Below are 19,873 nucleotides of genomic sequence, written 5' to 3' on the forward strand. Positions count from 1 at the left end.
AAAACCATCACAATGTTTTACAAGACCATCAAATACACACACACAACACACTCACAAACTCAGTGAACACACACACACACCGGAGTCTCCCAGGGCGTAGAACCAGGCTCGGTTGTTCATCCCCACGGCAACGTGGTAGGGTCCCACGGCGATGAAGTTAGGCTCCACCTCCACCGCCACAGCAACAGGAGCTTCCTGTCAGACGACACGGAGTTTATGACACGCTCACCCGCTGTACAGGTGTTCTGTTTAGGATGTTGTTTTCCCCCAGGTGTTCTGTTTATAATGGTGTTTTCCCCCAGGTGTTCTGTTTATAATGGTGTTTTCCCCCAGGTGTTCTGTTTATAATGGTGTTTTCCACCAGGTGTTCTGTTTATAATGGTGTTTTCCCCCAGGTGTTCTGTTTAAAATGGTCCCCCAGGTGTTCTGTTTATAATGGTCCCCCAGGTGTTCTGTTTATAATGGTCCCACAGCGTGTTCTGTTTATAATGGTCCCCCAGGTGTTCTGTTTATAATGGTCCCCCAGGTGTTCTGTTTATAATGGTCCCACAGCGTGTTCTCACCCCCTCTACACGGTTAGACACGGTGACCTCCAGCAGGGAGGTCAGGTAGGCCAGGCGGGTCCCACAGCTGTGCCCCAGGATGGGGAGACGGGTCAGGAAGACATGCAGGGATCCTCTCTGTGTGGAGACGGCCAACAACTGACCATCATCTGTCCAGCTCAACTGGTCTAGACCTGGGACACACACACACGCACGCACGCACGCACGCACGCCACGCCACGCACGCACGCACGCACGCACGCACGCACGCACACACACACACACACACACACACACACACACACACACACACACACACACACACACACACTCACACACACACACACACACACACACACACACACACGGCGTCACAGACAAACACCAAAATTCAAGTTAACTGCATTTGGGGTCGAACACATTCATTGTATTCCAACTGTGTGTGTGGGTCTGTATGGTGTGTGTGTGTGGGTCTGTATGGTGTGTGTGTGTGGGTCTGTATGGTGTGTGTGTGTGGGTCTGTATGGTGTGTGTGTGTGGGTCTGTATGGTGTGTGTGTGTGGGTCTGTATGGTGTGTGTGTGTGGGTCTGTATGGTGTGTGTGTGTGGGTCTGTATGGTGTGTAAGGTGTGTGTGTCATCAGTCAGCGTGTCACCTTGAGTCTCATCCTCCAGGTTGACGATGGCGTCCATCTCCTTCAGCTCAGACAGATCATGGATCTTTATACTGCAACACACACACACACACACACACACACACACACACACACACACACACACACACACACACACACACACACACACACACACACACACACACACACACACACACACACACACACACACACACACACACACACCGATAAACACAATTTATTAGGGAATCTCTGCAGTGTGTGTGTGCCTGTGTGTGTGTAGTGTGTGTCTGTGTGTGTGTAGTGTGTGTCTGTGTGTGTGTGTGTGTGTGTGTGTGTGTGTGTGTGTGTGTGTGTGTGTGTGTGTGTGTGTGTGTGTGTGTGTGTGTGTGTGTGTGTGTGTGTGTGTGTGTGTGTGTGTACCTGTTGTCCCCACAGGAAGCAGCCTTGTTGAGAGCAGAGGAAATAGCGACGCTGGTCAGACTGTCTTTATGGTTGTGAGCCTGGAACAGCTCCTGACCGATCTCTCTGATGTGGGTGGAGATCACCACAAAATAACCCTGAGAGAAACCAATCAGGATGTAGCCATCGCCATACCTGGGAGGAGGGAGGAGGGAGGAGGAGGAGGAGGAGGAGGAGGAGGGGAGGGGGGAGGAGGAGGAGGGAGGAGGAGGAGGGAGGGGAGGAGGAGGAGGAGGAGGAGGAGGGAGGAGGAGGGGAGGAGGAGGGGAGGAGGAGGGGAGGAGGGCAGGGGAGGGAGGAGGGGAGGAGGGAGGGGGAGGAGGAGGAGAGGAGGAGGAGAGGAGGAGGAGGGGAGGAGGAGGAGGAGGAGGAGGAGGAGGGGAGGAGGAGGGGAGGAGGGGGGGGGGAGGAGGAGGAGGGGAGGAGGGAGGGGGAGGAGGAGGAGGAGGGAGGAGGAAGAGGAGGAGGAGGAGGGAGGGGAGGGAGAGGAGGGGATGAGGAGGGGGAGGAGGAGGGAGGGGAGGAGGAGGAGGGGAGGAGGGAGGGGAGGGAGGGAGAGGAGGGGGGAGGAGGAGGAGGAGGGGGAGGAGGAGGGAGGGGAGGAGGAGGAGGGGAGGAGGGAGGGGAGGGAGAGGAGGAGGGAGAGGAGGAGGGAGGGGGGAGGAGGAGGAGGGGGGGAGGAGGAGGAGGGAGGGGAGGAGGCGGGGGAGAGGAGGAGGAGGAGGGAGGGGAGGAGGGGATGAGGGGGGGAGGAGGAGGGGAGGAGGAGGGAGGCAGAGGAGGGGATGAGGAGGAGGAGGAGGGGGGAGGAGGGAGGGGGAGGAGGGAGGAGGGGATGAGGGGGAGGGACGAGGGAGGAGGGAGGGGAGGAGGAGGAGGAGGGGGAGGTGGAGGGGGGAGGAGGGAGGGGAGGGAGAGGATGAGGAGGGGGAGGCGGAGGGGAGGGGGAGAGGAGGAGGGGAGGGAGGAGGAGGGGAGGGGATGAGGAGGAGGGGAGGCGGAGGGGAGGGGGAGAGGAGGCGGAGGGGAGGGGGAGAGGAGGCGGAGGGGAGAGGAGGAGGGGAATGGGGAAGGGAGGAGGGGATGAGGAGGGAGGAGGAGGAGGGGATGAAGAGGGGAGGGGATGAGGGGAGGCGGAGGGGAGGGAGGAGAGGAGGAGAAGGGGAGGGAGGGGAGGAGGAGGGGATGAGGAGGAGGAGGTGGAGGGGAGGCGGGAGAGGAGGAGGAGGGGAGGAAGAAGGAAAAATGCCAAATTTCAAACAGAAATAGCCAAAGAAATCTGTTTTATGCGAGAAAGTGTGTGTGTGTGTGTGTGTGTGTGTGTGTGTGTGTGTGTGTGTGTGTGTGTGTGTGTGTGTGTGTGTGTGTGTGTGTGTGTGTGTGTGTGTGTGTGTGTGTGTGTGTGTGTGTGTGTGTGTGTACCAGCGGTAGGAGATGATGTGTCCGTAGCGCTGCTGGAAGGCCAGCTCTATGGGGTTGTCGGGGTCGTTGAGGTTAAACAGGAACAGGGTCTTCTTCCCCACGGCAACGCTCACCTGATGGGGTCAGAGGTCAGAGATGAGTGATATGGGTTATGTCCCAAATAGAACCATAGTCCCTACATAGTGCTCTACTATATACCAGCACTATGGAACCCTATTCCCTACATAGTGCACTACTATATACCAGCCCTATGGAACCCTAGTCCCTACATAGTGCACTACTATATACCAGCCCTATGGAACCCTAGTCCCTACATAGTGCACTACTATATACCAGCCCTATGGAACCCTATTCCCTACATAGTGCACTACTATATACCAGCCCTATGGAACCCTAGTCCCTACATAGTGCACTACTATATACCAGCCCTATGGAACCCTAGTCCCTACATAGTGCACTACTATATACCAGCCCTATGGAAACCTATTCCCTACATAGTGCACTACTATATACCAGCCCTATGGAACCCTAGTCCCTACATAGTGCACTACTATATACCAGCCCTATGGAACCCTAGTCCCTACATAGTGCACTACTATATACCAGCCCTATGGAACCCTAGTCCCTACATAGTGCACTACTATATACCAGCCCTATGGAACCCTAGTCCCTACATAGTGCACTACTATATACCAGCCCTATGGAACCCTAGTCCCTACATAGTGCGCTACTATATACCAGCCCTATGGAACCCTATTCCCTACATAGTGCACTACTATCTACCAGCCCTTACCCAGCTCTACGTTACCCAGCTCTACGATACCCAGCTCTACGATACCCAGCTCTACGTTACCCAGATCTACGTTACCCCAGCTCTATATTTCCCAGCTCTATGTTACCCAGCTCTACGATACCCAGCTCTACGATACCCAGCTCTACGATACCCAGCTCTACGATACCCAGCTCTACGATACCCAGCTCTATGTTACCCAGCTCTACGTTACCCCAGCTCTATGATACCCAGCTCTATATTTCCCAGCTCTATGTTACCCAGCTCTATATTACCCAGCTCTATGATACCCAGCTCTACGTTACCCAGCTCTATGTTACTCAGCTCTATGATACCCAGCTCTATGATACCCAGCTCTATGTTACCCAGCTCTATGTTTCCCAGCTCTATGTTACCCAGCTCTATGTGGCCCGTAAGGAAACGCTTCATGAACAGTCAGTAACAGACTGGCACAGCAACACTCACTGTGCTCTCTATGTTACCCAGCTCTATGTTACACAGCAACACTCACTGTGCTCTCTCCTGGGGAAGACCTCTCGTCTGTCTTCATCACAGAGAACTGGACATCAGCTGGGTCAGAACGCACCGACGTCTGGGGGGAGGGAGGGGGAGGTGAAGACGGGGGGAAGGTGAGAGGAGAGGAGAGAGACGGAGTGAGAACGAGAGAAGGATAGAGAGAGGAGAGAGATGGGAGGGAGAACGAGAGAAGGACAGGGAGAAGAGACGGAGGGAGGGAGGATGAGAGAAGGATAGAGAGAGGAGAGAGATGGGAGGGAGAATGAGAGAAGGACAGGGAGAAGAGACGGAGGGAGGGAGGATGAGAGAAGGATAGAGAGAGGAGAGAGATGGGAGGGAGAACGAGAGAAAGACAGGGAGAGGAGAGAGATGGAGGGAGAACGAGAGAAAGGTTGATAGAGAGAGGAGAGAGACGGAGGGAGAACGAGAGAAGGATAGAGAGAGGAGAGAGATGGGAGGGAGAACGAGAGAAGGACAGGGAGAAGAGATGGAGGGAGGGAGGATGAGAGAAGGATAGAGAGAGGAGAGAGATGGGAGGGAGAACGAGAGAAGGACAGGGAGAAGAGACGGAGGGAGAGAGGATGAGAGAAGGATAGAGAGAGGAGAGAGATGGGAGGGAGAACGAGAGAAGGATAGAGAGAGAAGAGAGACGGAGGGAGAACGAGAGAAGGATAGAGAGAGGAGAGAGATGGGAGGGAGAACGAGAGAAGGATAGAGAGAGGAGAGAGAAGCATAGAGAGAGGAGAGACGGAGGGAGAACGAGAGAAGGACAGAGAGAGGAGAGAGATGGGAGGGAGAATGAGAGAAGGATAGAGAGAGGAGAGACGGAGGGAGAACGAGAGAAGGATAGAGAGAGGAGAGAGAAGCATAGAGAGAGGAGAGACGGAGGGAGAACGAGAGAAGGACAGAGAGAGGAGAGAGATGGGAGGGAGAATGAGAGAAGGATAGAGAGAGGAGAGACGGAGGGAGAACGAGAGAAGGATAGAGAGAGGAGAGAGAAGCATAGAGAGAGGAGAGACGGAGGGAGAACGAGAGAAGGATAGAGAGAGGAGAGAGATGGGAGGGAGAACGAGAGAAGGATAGAGAGAGGAGAGATGGGAGGGAGAACGAGAGAAGGATAGAGAGAGGAGAGATGGGAGGGAGAATGAGAGAAGGATAGAGAGGAGAGAGAAGCATAGAGAGAGGAGAGACGGAGGGAGAACGAGAGAAGGATAGAGAGAGAAGAGAGACGGAGGGAGAACGAGAGAAGGATAGAGAGAGGAGAGAGATGGGAGGGAGAATGAGAGAAGGATAGAGAGGAGAGAGAAGCATAGAGAGAGGAGAGAGATGGGAGGGAGAACGAGAGAAGGATAGAGAGAGGAGAGAGAAGGAGGGAGAGAGGAGAGACGGAGGGAGAGAGGAGAGACGGAGGGAGAATGAGAGAAGGATAGAGAGAGGAGAGAGAAGCATAGAGAGAGGAGAGACGGAGGGAGAACGAGAGAAAGGTTGACAGAGAGAGGAGAGAGACGGAGGGAGAACGAGAGAAAGGTTGACAGAGAGAGGAGAGAGACGGAGGGAGAACGAGAGAAAGGTTGACAGAGAGAGGAGAGACGGAGGGAGAACGAGAGAAGGATAGAGAGAGGAGAGAGAAGGATAGAGAGAGGAGAGAGAAGGATAGAGAGAGGAGAGACGGAGGGAGAACGAGAGAAGGACAGAGAGAGGAGAGACGGAGGGAGAACGAGAGAAAGGTTGACAGAGAAGTACTGTAGGATGGAGAGTTCATTTATCCTTTTATTTAACTAGGCAAGTCAGCTAACAAGACATTATTATTTACAATGACGGTGTTACCTGTCGGACGGTGTCTCCCTCCTGGTTGCTAATGGTTACGCTGCAGTCCTCGCTGCCCAGCGCCAACAGGTTCTGAGAACTCCAGCAGCCACAGGTGATACGCTTAGTGTGCTTTCTGTGTGTGTGTGTGTGTGTGTGTGTGTGTGTGTGTGTGTGTGTGTGTGTGTGTGTGTGTGTGTGTGTGTGTGTGTGTGTGTGTGTGTGTGTGTGTGTGTGTGTGTGTGTGACAGAGTGATAGAGAAAGAGAGTACGTAAAAATTTAAAACCAAACACAATGATCTGTGTTGTTACCCAGGACAGTGTGTGTTGTTACCCAGGACAGTGTGTGTTGTTACCCAGGACAGTGTGTGTTGTTACCCAGGACAGTGTGTGTTGTTACCCAGGGCAGTGTGTTGTTACCCAGGACAGTGTGTGTTGTTACCAAGGACAGTGTGTGTTGTTACCCAGGACAGTGTGTGTTGTTACCCAGGACAGGGATCTTGCGTGACGTCTGTTGGTTGTAGATCAGCAGGTTTCCTTTGTTGGTCCCGACAGCCAATAGGGGCCCGGCTTTCGACCACAGGATGAATGACATCTGGTCTCTATGGAAACCAACACAGACGGGAAGGAATACTGGGGAATGTTCAAACAGTGTGTGTGTGTAAAATACACCTTTTTAACTCTGATTTTCCTGCTTTTAGTCCTTCAGTTTGTATTGTTTGTTGTAAATATTTCAGCTTTTATTCTCGTGTGTGAAATGTGGTGTGGAAATAAAGCGTGAGGTGTGTGAGGTGGGTGAGGTGGGTGAGTTGTGCGAGGTGGGTGAGGTGTGTGAGATGGGTGAGGTGTGTGAGGTGTGTGAGGTGGGTGAGTTGTGCGAGGTGGGTGAGATGGGTGAGGTGTGTGAGGTGTGTGAGGTGGGTGAGTTGTGCGAGGTGGGTGAGGTGTGTGAGATGGGTGAGGTGGGTGAGGTGGGTGAGGTGGGTGAGTTGTGCGAGATGGGTGAGGTGTGTGAGGGGTGTGAGATGGGTGAGAGGTGTGAGGTGGGTGAGAGGTGTGAGGTGTGTGAGGTGTGTGAGGTGTGTGAGGTGGGTGAGGTGTGTGAGGTGTGTGAGGTGGGTGAGGTGTGTGAGGTGGGTGAGGTGTGTGAGGTGTGTGAGGTGTGTGAGGTGGGTGAGGTGGGTGAGGTGTGTGAGGTGTGTGAGGTGGGTGAGGTGTGTGAGGGGTGTGAGGTGGGTGAGAGGTGTGAGGTGTGTGAGGTGTGTGAGGTGTGTGAGGTGTGTGAGGTGTGTGAGGTGGGTGAGGTGTGTGAGGTGGGTGAGGTGGGTGAGATGTGTGAGGTGTGTGAGGCGTGTGTGTGTGTGAGGTGTGTGAGGTGGGTGAGGTGTGTGAGGTGTGTGAGGTGGGTGAGGTGGGTGAGGTGTGTGAGGTGGGTGAGGTGTGTGAGGTGTGTGAGGTGGGTGAGGTGTGTGAGATGTGTGAGGTGTGTGAGGCGTGTGAGGTGGGTGAGGTGGGTGAGGTGGGTGAGTTGTGCGAGGTGGGTGAGATGGGTGAGGTGTGTGAGGTGTGTGAGGTGGGTGAGTTGTGCGAGGTGGGTGAGATGGGTGAGGTGTGTGAGGTGTGTGAGGTGGGTGAGTTGTGCGAGGTGGGTGAGGTGTGTGAGATGGGTGAGGTGTGTGAGGTGGGTGAGTTGTGCGAGGTGGGTGAGGGGTGTGAGGTGTGTGAGGTGGGTGAGGTGTGTGAGGTGGGTGAGGTGGGTGAGATGTGTGAGGTGTGTGAGGCGTGTGTGTGTGTGAGGTGTGTGAGGTGGGTGAGGTGTGTGAGGTGGGTGAGGTGGGTGAGGTGGGTGAGGTGTGTGAGGTGGGTGAGGTGTGTGAGGTGTGTGAGGTGGGTGAGGTGTGTGAGGTGGGTGAGATGTGTGAGGTGGGTGAGATGTGTGAGGTGTGTGAGGTGGGTGAGAGGTGTGAGGTGTGTGAGGTGTGTGAGGTGTGTGAGGTGGGTGAGGTGTGTGAGGTGTGTGAGGTGGGTGAGGTGTGTGAGGTGGGTGAGGTGGGTGAGATGTGTGAGTTGTGTGAGGCGTGTGAGGTGGGTGAGGTGGGTGAGGTGGGTGAGTTGTGCGAGGTGGGTGAGATGGGTGAGGTGTGTGAGGTGTGTGAGGTGGGTGAGTTGTGCGAGGTGGGTGAGATGGGTGAGGTGTGTGAGGTGTGTGAGGTGGGTGAGTTGTGCGAGGTGGGTGAGGTGTGTGAGATGGGTGAGGTGTGTGAGGTGGGTGAGTTGTGCGAGGTGGGTGAGATGGGTGAGGTGTGTGAGATGGGTGAGGTGTGTGAGGGGTGTGAGGTGGGTGAGGTGGGTGAGGTGTGTGAGGTGTGTGAGGTGTGTGAGATGGGTGAGGTGTGTGAGATGGGTGAGGTGTGTGAGTTGTGCGAGGTGGGTGAGATGGGTGAGGTGTGTGAGATGGGTGAGGTGTGTGAGGGGTGTGAGATGGGTGAGGTGTGTGAGGTGGGTGAGGTGGGTGAGTTGTGCGAGGTGGGTGAGATGGGTGAGGTGTGTGAGATGGGTGAGGTGGGTGAGGGGTGTGAGGTGGGTGAGGTGGGTGAGGTGGGTGAGGTGGGTGAGTTGTGTGAGGGGTGTGAGGTGGGTGAGGTGGGTGAGGTGGGTGAGGTGTGTGAGGTGTGTGAGGCGTGTGAGGCGGGTGAGGCGTGTGAGGTGTGTGAGGGGTGTGAGATGGGTGAGGTGTGTGAGGTGGGTGAGGTGGGTGAGTTGTGTGAGGGGTGTGAGGTGGGTGAGGTGTGTGAGATGTGTGAGGTGTGTGAGGTGGGTGAGGTGTGTGAGGGGTGTGAGGTGGGTGAGGTGGGTGAGGTGTGTGAGGTGTGTGAGATGTGTGAGGTGTGTGAGGTGGGTGAGGTGTGTGAGGTGGGTGAAGTGGGTGAGGGGTGTGAAGTGGGTGAGATGGGTGAGGTGTGTGAGGGGTGTGAGGTGTGTGAGGTGGGTGAGGTGTGTGAGGTGGGTGAGGTGGGTGAGGTGTGTGAGGTGTGTGAGGCGTGTGAGGCGGGTGAGGCGTGTGAGGTGTGTGAGGCGGGTGAGGCGTGTGAGGTGTGTGAGGCGGGTGAGGCGGGTGAGGTGGGTGAGGTGTGTGAGGTGGGTGAGGTGTGTGAGGTGGGTGAGGTGGGTGAGGTGGGTGAGGTGGGTGAGGTGTGTGAGGTGTGTGAGGTGTGTGTGTGTGAGGTGGGTGAGGTGGGTGATGTGGGTGAGCTGTGTGAGGTGGGTGAGGTGTGTGAGCTGTGTGAGGCGGGTGAGGTGTGTGAGGTGGGTGAGGTGTGTGAGGTGGGTGAGGCGGGTGAGGCGTGTGAGGCGGGTGAGGCGGGTGAGGCGGGTGAGGCGGGTGAGGTGTGTGAGGTGGGTGAGGTGTGTGAGGTGGGTGAGGTGTGTGAGGTGTGTGAGGTGGGTGAGGTGGGTGAGATGGGTGAGTTGAGGTGTGTGAGGTGGGTGAGGTGGGTGAGGTGGGTGAGGTGTGTGAGGTGGGTGAGGTGTGTGAGGTGTGTGAGGTGGGTGAGGTGTGTGAGGTGTGTGAGGTGGGTGAGGTGGGTGAGGTGTGTGAGGTGGGTGAGGTGTGTGAGGTGTGTGAGGTGGGTGAGTTGGGTGAGGTGGGTGAGGTGTGTGAGGTGAGGTGTGTGAGGTGTGTGAGGTGGGTGAGGTGTGTGAGGTGTGTGAGGTGGGTGAGGTGTGTGAGGTGTGTGAGGTGGGTGAGGTGTGTGAGGTGGGTGAGGTGGGTGAGGTGGGTGAGGTGTGTGTGTGGGTGAGGTGTGTGTGTGAGGTGGGTGAGGTGGGTGAGGTGTGTGAGGTGTGTGAGGTGGGTGAGGTGTGTGTGTGGGTGAGGTGTGTGAGGGGTGTGTGTGTGTGAGGTGGGTGAGGAGGGTGAGGTGGGTGAGGAGGGTGAGTTGTGTGTGTGTGTGTGAGGTGGGTGAGAGTGTGAGGTGGGTGAGGTGGGTGAGTTGTGTGTGTGTGTGTGAGGTGTGTGAGGTGTGTGTGAGGTGTGTGAGGTGTGTGTGAGGTGTGTGAGGTGTGTGAGGTGTGTGTGTGTGTGAGGTGTGTGTGTGTGTGAGGTGTGTGAAATGTGTGAAATGTGTGAGGTGTGTGAGGTGTGTGAGGTGGGTGAGGTGGGTGAGGTGTGTGAGGTGGGTGAGGTGGGTGAGGTGTGTGTGTGTGTGAGGTGTGTGTGTGTGTGAGGTGTGTGAGGTGTGTGTGTGTGTGAGGTGTGTGAGGTGTGTGTGTGTGTGAGGTGTGTGAGGTGTGTGTGTGTGTGAGGTGTGTGAGGTGTGTGAGGTAGGTGAGGTGTGTGAGGTGTGTGAGGTGTGTGAGGTGTGTGAGGTGGGTGAGGTGTGTGTGTGTGTGAGGTGTGTGAGGTGTGTGTGTGTGTGAGGTGTGTGAGGTGTGTGTGTGTGTGAGGTGTGTGTGTGAGGTGTGTGAGGTGTGTGTGTGTGTGTGTGTGTGTGTGAGGTGTGTGTGTGTGTGAGGTGTGTGAGGTGTGTGTGTGTGTGTGTGTGTGTGTGTGTGTGTGTGTGTGTGTGTGTGTGTGTGTGTGTGTGTGTGTGTGTGTGTGTGTGTGTGTGTGTGTGTGTGTGTGTGTGTGTGTGTGTGTGTGTGTGTGAGGTGTGTGAGGTGTGTGTGTGTGAGGTGTGTGAGGTGTGTGTGTGAGGTGTGTGTGTGGTGGGTGAGGGTGTGTGTGTGAGGTGTGTGAGGTGTGTGTGTGAGGTGTGTGAGGTGTGTGTGTGTGAGGTGTGTGTGTGAGGTGTGTGTGTGTGGTGGGTGAGGGTGTGTGTGTGAGGTGTGTGAGGTGTGTGTGTGAGGTGTGTGAGGTGTGTGTGTGAGGTGTGTGAGGTGTGTGAGTCCAGCCCACCTCATGCTGCTGTCTATCTGTGAGGTCTTGTTGACGTTAGCATCCCAGAGGTAAACGGAGCTGGACTTGTCAGAGATCACAGCCAAGATGTCTCCGTCCTTATCCCAGTCCATCCCTACACAACGCCTGGGAGGGAGGGAGGGAGGGAGGGAGGGAGGGAGGGAGGGAGGGAGGGAGGGAGGGAGGGAGGGAGGGAGGGAGGGAGAAGAAAGGAGGGAGACAGAGAGGGAGACAGAGAGGGAGACAGAGAGGGACGGAGACAGAGAGGGAGGGAGGGAGGGAGGGAGGGAGGGAGGGAGGGAGGGAGGGAGGGAGGGAGGGAGGGAGGGAGGGGGGAGGGAGGGAGGGAGAGAGAAGAAAGGAGGGAGACAGAGAGGGAGACAGGGAGGGACGGAGGGGGAGGGAGGGAGGGAGGGGGAGAGGGAAGGAGAGGGAGGGGGAGAGAGGGAGGGAGACGTGTCAGATGTGTCAGTATGGTCCCAGCAGGTCAGATGTGTCAGTATGGTCCCAGCAGGTCAGATGTGTCAGTATCGTCCCAGCAGGTCAGATGTGTCAGTATGGTCCCAGCAGGTCAGATGTGTTAGTAGCAGGTCAGATGTGTTAGTATGGTCCCAGCAGGTCAGATGTGTCAGTATGGTCCCAGCAGGTCAGATGTGTCAGTATGGTCCCAGCAGGTCAGATGTGTCAGTATGGTCCCAGCAGGTCAGATGTGTCAGTAGCAGGTCAGATGTGTCAGTATGGTCCCAGCAGGTCAGATGTGTTAGTAGCAGGTCAGATGTGTCAGTATCGTCCCAGCAGGTCAGATGTGTCAGTATGGTCCCAGCAGGTCAGATGTGTCAGTAGCAGGTCAGATGGGTCAGTATCGTCCCAGCAGGTCAGATGTGTTAGTATGGTCCCAGCAGGTCAGATGTGTCAGTATGGTCCCAGCAGGTCAGATGTGTCAGTATGGTCCCAGCAGGTCAGATGTGTCAGTAGCAGGTCAGATGTGTCAGTAGCAGGTCAGATGTGTCAGTATGGTCCCAGCAGGTCAGATGTGTCAGTATGGTCCCAGCAGGTCAGATGTGTCAGTAGCAGGTCAGATGTGTCAGTATGGTCCCAGCAGGTCAGATGTGTCAGTATGGTCCCAGCAGGTCAGATGTGTCAGTATGGTCCCAGCAGGTCAGATGTGTCAGTAGCAGGTCAGATGTGTTAGTATGGTCCCAGCAGGTCAGATGTGTCAGTATGGTCCCAGCAGGTCAGATGTGTTAGTAGCAGGTCAGATGTGTTAGTAGCAGGTCAGATGTGTCAGTATCGTCCCAGCAGGTCAGATGTGTTAGTAGCAGGTCAGATGTGTCAGTATGGTCCCAGCAGGTCAGATGTGTCAGTATGGTCCCAGCAGGTCAGATGTGTCAGTATGGTCCCAGCAGGTCAGATGTGTTAGTATGGTCCCAGCAGGTCAGATGTGTCAGTATCGTCCCAGCAGGTCAGATGTGTCAGTAGCAGGTCAGATGTGTCAGTATGGTCCCAGCAGGTCAGATGTGTTAGTAGCAGGTCAGATGTGTCAGTATGGTCCCAGCAGGTCAGATGTGTTAGTAGCAGGTCAGATGTGTTAGTAGCAGGTCAGATGTGTCAGTATGGTCCCAGCAGGTCAGATGTGTTAGTAGCAGGTCAGATGTGTTAGTAGCAGGTCAGATGTGTCAGTATGGTCCCAGCAGGTCAGATGTGTTAGTAGCAGGTCAGATGTGTCAGTAGCAGGTCAGATGTGTTAGTAGCAGGTCAGATGTGTCAGTATGGTCCCAGCAGGTCAGATGTGTTAGTAGCAGGTCAGATGTGTCAGTATGGTCCCAGCAGGTCAGATGTGTTAGTAGCAGGTCAGATGTGTCAGTATGGTCCCAGCAGGTCAGATGTGTCAGTATCGTCCCAGCAGGTCAGATGTGTCAGTATGGTCCCAGCAGGTCAGATGTGTTAGTAGCAGGTCAGATGTGTCAGTATCGTCCCAGCAGGTCAGATGTGTTAGTAGCAGGTCAGATGTGTCAGTATGGTCCCAGCAGGTCAGATGTGTCAGTATCGTCCCAGCAGGTCAGATGTGTTAGTAGCAGGTCAGATGTGTCAGTATGGTCCCAGCAGGTCAGATGTGTCAGTATGGTCCCAGCAGGTCAGATGTGTCAGTATGGTCCCAGCAGGTCAGATGTGTCAGTATGGTCCCAGCAGGTCAGATGTGTCAGTATGGTCCCAGCAGGTCAGATGTGTCAGTATCGTCCCAGCAGGTCAGATGTGTTAGTAGCAGGTCAGATGTGTTAGTATGGTCCCAGCAGGTCAGATGTGTTAGTAGCAGGTCAGATGTGTCAGTATGGTCCCAGCAGGTCAGATGTGTCAGTATGGTCCCAGCAGGTCAGATGTGTCAGTATGGTCCCAGCAGGCCAGATAGACGTGTCAGTATCTTCCCAGCAGGTCAGATGTGTCAGTATCTTCCCAGCAGGTCAGATGTGTCAGTATCGTCCCAGCAGGTCAGATGTGTCAGTATCGTCCCAGCAGGTCAGATGTGTCAGTATCGTCTCAGCAGGTCAGATGTGTCAGTAGCAGGTCAGATGGGTCAGTATCGTCCCAGCAGGTCAGATGTGTTAGTAGCAGGTCAGATGTGTCAGTATGGTCCCAGCAGGTCAGATGTGTCAGTATCGTCCCAGCAGGTCAGATGTGTTAGTAGCAGGTCAGATGTGTCAGTATGGTCCCAGCAGGTCAGATGTGTCAGTATGGTCCCAGCAGGTCAGATGTGTCAGTATGGTCCCAGCAGGTCAGATGTGTCAGTATGGTCCCAGCAGGTCAGATGTGTCAGTATGGTCCCAGCAGGTCAGATGTGTCAGTATCGTCCCAGCAGGTCAGATGTGTTAGTAGCAGGTCAGATGTGTTAGTATGGTCCCAGCAGGTCAGATGTGTTAGTAGCAGGTCAGATGTGTCAGTATGGTCCCAGCAGGTCAGATGTGTCAGTATGGTCCCAGCAGGTCAGATGTGTCAGTATGGTCCCAGCAGGCCAGATAGACGTGTCAGTATCTTCCCAGCAGGTCAGATGTGTCAGTATCTTCCCAGCAGGTCAGATGTGTCAGTATCGTCCCAGCAGGTCAGATGTGTCCATATCGTCCCAGCAGGTCAGATGTGTCAGTATCGTCTCAGCAGGTCAGATGTGTCAGTAGCAGGTCAGATGGGTCAGTATCGTCCCAGCAGGTCAGATGTGTCAGTAGCAGGTCAGATGGGTCAGTATCGTCCCAGCAGGTCAGATGTGTCAGTAGCAGGTCAGATGGGTCAGTATCGTCCCAGCAGGTCAGATGTGTCAGTAGCAGGTCAGATGGGTCAGTATCGTCCCAGCAGGTCAGATGTGTCAGTAGCAGGTCAGGTGTGTCAGTATGGTCCCAGCAGGTCAGATGTGTCAGTATGGTCCCAGCAGGTCAGATGTGTCAGTAGCAGGTCAGATGTGTCAGTATGGTCCCAGCAGGTCAGATGTGTCAGTATGGTCCCAGCAGGTCAGATGTGTCAGTATGGTCCCAGCAGGTCAGATGTGTCAGTAGCAGGTCAGATGGGTCAGTATCGTCCCAGCAGGCCAGATAGATGTGTTTCTCTATGTTGAACTCACCCAGGTAGATTTAGTTCATTCTTCCTCTGTCCGTGTCTGTCAAATATCTTCACTGAGCTGTCAGATCTTTAGAACAGAACACAGTAAAATAGTATAGAATTAAACTAGTACAGTATAGTACATAACAGTACAGTACAGTATAGTACGTAACAGTACAGTATAGTACATAACAGTACAGTACAGTATAGTACGTAACAGTACAGTACAGTATAGTACATAACAGTACAGTACAGTATAGTACATAACAGTACAGTACACAACAGTACAGTATAGTACATAACAGTACAGTACAGTATAGTACATAACAGTACAGTACATAATAGTATATAACAGTACAGTACAGTATAGTACAGTATAGTACATAACAGTACAGTACAGTATAGTATAGTACAGTACATAACAGTACAGTACATAACATTACAGTACAGTATAGTACATAACAGTACAGTACAGTATAGTACATAACAGTACAGTACAGTACATAACAGTACAGTACAGTATAGTACATAACAGTACAGTACAGTACATTACAGTACAGTATAGTACATAACATTACAGTATAGTACATAACATTACAGTACAGTATAGTACATAACAGTACAGTACAGTATAGTACATAACATTACAGTACAGTATAGTACATAACAGTACAGTATAGTACATAACATTACAGTACAGTATAGTACATAACAGTACAGTACAGTATAGTACATAACAGTACAGTATAGTACATAACAGTACAGTACAGTATAGTACATAACATTACAGTACAGTATAGTACATAACAGTACAGTAAAGTACATAACATTACAGTATAGTACATAACATTACAGTACAGTACATAACAGTACAGTACAGTACAGTATAGTACAGTATAGTACATAACAGTACAGTACATAACAGTACAGTACAGTATAGTACAGTATAGTACATAACAGTACAGTACATAACAGTACAGTACAGTATAGTACATAACAGTATAGTACATAACATTACAGTACAGTATAGTACATAACAGTACAGTATAGTACATAACAGTACAGTATAGTACATAACAGTACAGTACAGTACATAACAGTATAGTACATAACATTACAGTACAGTATAGTACAGTACAGTATAGTACATTACAGTACAGTATAGTACATTACAGTACAGTATAGTACATTACAGTACAGTACAGTATAGTACATTACAGTACAGTACAGTACATTACAGTACAGTATAGTACATAACATTACAGTATAGTACATAACAGTACAGTATAGTACATAACATTACAGTACAGTATAGTACATAACAGTACAGTATAGTACATAACAGTACAGTATAGTACATAACAGTATAGTATAGTACATAACAGTACAGTATAGTACATAACATTACAGTACAGTATAGTACATAACAGTACAGTATAGTACATAACAGTACAGTATAGTACATAACAGTACAGTACAGTATAGTACATAACATTACAGTACAGTATAGTACATAACAGTACAGTACAGTATAGTACATAACATTACAGTACAGTATAGTACATAACAGTACAGTACAGTATAGTACATAACAGTATAGTATAGTACATAACAGTACAGTATAGTACATAACATTACAGTATAGTACATAACAGTACAGTACAGTACATAACAGTACAGTATAGTACATAACATTACAGTACAGTATAGTACATAACAGTACAGTATAGTACATAACAGTACAGTATAGTACATAACAGTACAGTACAGTATAGTACATAACAGTACAGTACAGTATAGTACATAACATTACAGTACAGTATAGTACATAACAGTACAGTATAGTACATAACAGTACAGTATAGTATAGTACATAACAGTACAGTACAGTATAGTACATAACAGTACAGTATAGTACATAACAGTACAGTACAGTATAGTACATAACAGTACAGTACATAACAGTATATAACAGTACAGTATAGTACATAACAGTACAGTACACAACAGTACAGTATAGTACATAACAGTACAGTACACAACAGTACAGTATAGTACATAACAGTACAGTACAGTACAGTATATAACAGTACAGTACACAACAGTACATAACAGTACAGTACATAACAGTATATAACAGTACAGTACACAACAGTACAGTACATAACAGTACAGTACATAACAGTATATAACAGTACAGTACACAACAGTACAGTATAGTACACAACAGTACAGTACATAACAGTATAGTACACAACAGTACAGTATAGTACATAACAGTACACAACAGTACACTGAATAGAGCAGAACTGAATAGAGCAGAACTGAATAGAACAGAACAGAACTGAATAGAACAGAACAGAACTGAATAGAGCAGAACTGAATAGAACAGAACTGAATAGAGCAGAACTGAATAGAGCAGAACTTAATAGAACAGAACTGAATAGAGCAGAACTGAATAGAACAGAACTGAATAGAACAGAACTGAATAGAACAGAACTGAATAGAGCAGAACTGAATAGAACAGAACTGAATAGAGCAGAACTGAATAGAACAGAACTGAATAGAACAGAACTGAATAGAACAGAACTGAATAGAGCAGAACTGAATAGAACAGAACTGAATAGAGCAGAACTGAATAGAGCAGAACTGAACTGAATAGAACAGAACTGAATAGAGCAGAACAGAACTGAATAGAACAACTGTCTTGTCCAATATGGGCATTGGTGTCCCAGTGATGGGTACCAGACCCCAAACTGATGAATACCGACTGGTATTATATTAATAGATATAACAGGTAGCTCTAGCTCTGGTCCAGGTGAATACAGACTGGTATTATATTAATAGATATAACAGGTAGCTCTGGTCCAGGTGAATACAGACTGGTATTATATTAATAGATATAACAGGTAGCTCTGGTCCAGGTGAATACAGACTGGTATTATATTAATAGATATAACAGGTAGCTCTGGTCAAGGGGAATACAGACTGGTATTATAATTATATTTAACAAGACAAGACTTTTATAACATGTATGTTGAAGACCTGCACTAAACGCCCTGGACCAGGAGTTTTACACCATAATAACATGTATGATGAAGACCTGCACTAAACGCCCTGGACCAGGAGTTTTACACCATAATAACATGTATGATGAAGACCTGCACTAAACGCCCTGGACCAGGAGTTTTACACCATAATAACATGTATGATGAAGACCTGCACTAAACCCCCTGGACCAGGAGTTTTACACCATAATAACATGTATGTTGAAGACCTGACAACAGCAACCATCAGAGCAACAACTCACCCTGCGACAGCGATGTAGTTCCCCAGGGTCTTCTGCCATTTGTACTGGAGACAGGACCCCAACCAAGCTCTGTCTGTGAGGGTGAAGACACGCTGCAGGGAGAGAGAGAAGAGAGAAGAGAGAGAGACAGAGAGAGACAGAGAGGGAGAGAGACAGAGAGGGAGAGAGACAGAGAGAGGGAGAGACAGAGAGAGGGAGAGAGACAGCGAGGGAGAGAGACAGAGAGAGAGACAGAGAGAGAGACAGAGAGAGCGAGAGAGACAGAGAGGGACAGAGAGGGAGAGAGACAGAGAGGGAGAGAGACAGAGAGAGGGAGAGACAGAGAGAGGGAGAGAGACAGCGAGGGAGAGAGACAGAGAGAGAGACAGAGAGAGAGACAGAGAGAGAGACAGAGAGGGAGACAGAGAGGGAGACAGAGAGAGACAGACAGAGAGAGAGAAGGAATAATTTGGTCTAGTGGGTAACGTTAAAGAACTTATCATCAGTAGAAACAATAGAGCGTTCTCCCCGCCTGTTTCAGTAAAAATCAGAGGGGAAGCTCCAGGATAGAGTTGGTGAAACCCAGGTCTACAGAACATACAACCACCCCCAGCCTGGGTACGAATCCCGACTCCACCGTACAGGTACGTCCCTCTTATCGCTGTATTTTCCCCACTCAAGTCTGCTACCGATATCCCCTGTCCCAATAAAGGGAGATAGTTTGTAACAGGTGGTTTGACTTGGTGCAAATGATTAGTTAGCCAAGAAGTAGCTTTTACTGGTAACGTTAGCTAGCTAGCCAGCTAACATTAGCAACATTTGGGTTCGGGGACACAACTTAAATATAAACGCGTAGATAATTGAAATACCCGGTTTAAGGAAGTATATACAGATATTATATAACTATACCCGTGTTGTTTCAAGGCAACAATACCTTCATTTTTGTAGAGCGTTTTAGTCTTGAGTAAATCTTCACCAAAGCATCGCTGCAAATTCGTGTCCGTATCCCAGAATGCTTCACTCCTCAGCGTCCGCATATCCAACGAGGCGATGTCATGGCAACAGCCAATGAGCGCCGCTCTGGAGCGTCTTCCTGTTTGGACCAGCAGATGTCAGTCAAATACCGGTGTTTCACTTACAAACATGGGGTCTTCACAAAATATTTGTACCTGTTTTGAATATTATTCCACATTTTGTTGTTTTATAGCCTGACTTCAAAATTGATTTACATGTATCAGCTCAGCCATACACACACACACACACAATACCCCCTTTATAATTACATATTGAAAATGAAATACAGATCTCATTTACAACCAAATGTATTCCTCACATGCTTCGTAAAGCAACAGGTGTAGAATAACAGTGAAATGCTTACTTAGTCTGTTTTACGAAGCATATGAAAAATAGCATTTGATTTGATTTAATCATTAGTTACACTTGTAATACAAATAATATAACTGAGAAGCAGGCTCAAAATGTTGATATGTGGACAACAATGCAGAGAGAAAGAAATGAGAAAAATAATACTACAAGTTATAATACACAATGAGTGTATAACATGGCTATATACACGGGGTACCAGGTAATAACATGGCTATATACACGGGGTACCAGGTAATAACATGGCTATATACAGGGAGTACCAGGTAATAACATGGCTATATACAGGGAGTACCAGGTAATAACATGGCTATATACAGGGAGTACCAGGTAATAACATGGCTATATACACGGGGTACCAGGTAATAACATGGCTATATACACGGGGTACCAGGTAATAACATGGCTATATACAGGGAGTACCAGGTAATAACATGGCTATATACAGGGAGTACCAGGTAATAACATGGTTATATACAGGGAGGTAATAACATGGCTATATACAGGGAGGTAATAACATGGTTATATACAGGGAGTACCAGGTAATAAC

At 50.3% G+C, this 19,873-nt stretch overlaps 1 protein-coding gene across 1 annotated transcript in view; it reads right to left on the reverse strand.

The window, feature by feature from the left end:
• The window catches only part of LOC124018015 (WD repeat-containing protein 19-like), a 68,267-nt gene extending 49,270 nt beyond the window's left edge, over positions 1 to 18,997 (reverse strand). Inside the window, exons 1-12 of the mRNA XM_046333271.1 lie at positions 18,875 to 18,997; positions 17,962 to 18,053; positions 14,674 to 14,739; positions 11,070 to 11,195; positions 6,637 to 6,774; positions 6,194 to 6,308; positions 4,362 to 4,442; positions 3,061 to 3,173; positions 1,600 to 1,773; positions 1,198 to 1,268; positions 564 to 736; positions 81 to 195 (exon numbers count right to left, since the gene is read on the reverse strand). Coding sequence (XP_046189227.1) covers positions 81 to 195; positions 564 to 736; positions 1,198 to 1,268; positions 1,600 to 1,773; positions 3,061 to 3,173; positions 4,362 to 4,442; positions 6,194 to 6,308; positions 6,637 to 6,774; positions 11,070 to 11,195; positions 14,674 to 14,739; positions 17,962 to 18,053; positions 18,875 to 18,880 — 1,270 coding nt within the window. The 5' untranslated portion in view covers positions 18,881 to 18,997. The remainder of the gene's footprint in view (positions 1 to 80; positions 196 to 563; positions 737 to 1,197; positions 1,269 to 1,599; positions 1,774 to 3,060; positions 3,174 to 4,361; positions 4,443 to 6,193; positions 6,309 to 6,636; positions 6,775 to 11,069; positions 11,196 to 14,673; positions 14,740 to 17,961; positions 18,054 to 18,874) is intronic.
• Positions 18,998 to 19,873: the final 876 nt, after the last annotated feature.

Source organism: Oncorhynchus gorbuscha, unplaced genomic scaffold, assembly GCF_021184085.1.
Source record: "Oncorhynchus gorbuscha isolate QuinsamMale2020 ecotype Even-year unplaced genomic scaffold, OgorEven_v1.0 Un_scaffold_370, whole genome shotgun sequence".
Lineage (NCBI taxonomy): Eukaryota > Metazoa > Chordata > Actinopteri > Salmoniformes > Salmonidae > Oncorhynchus > Oncorhynchus gorbuscha.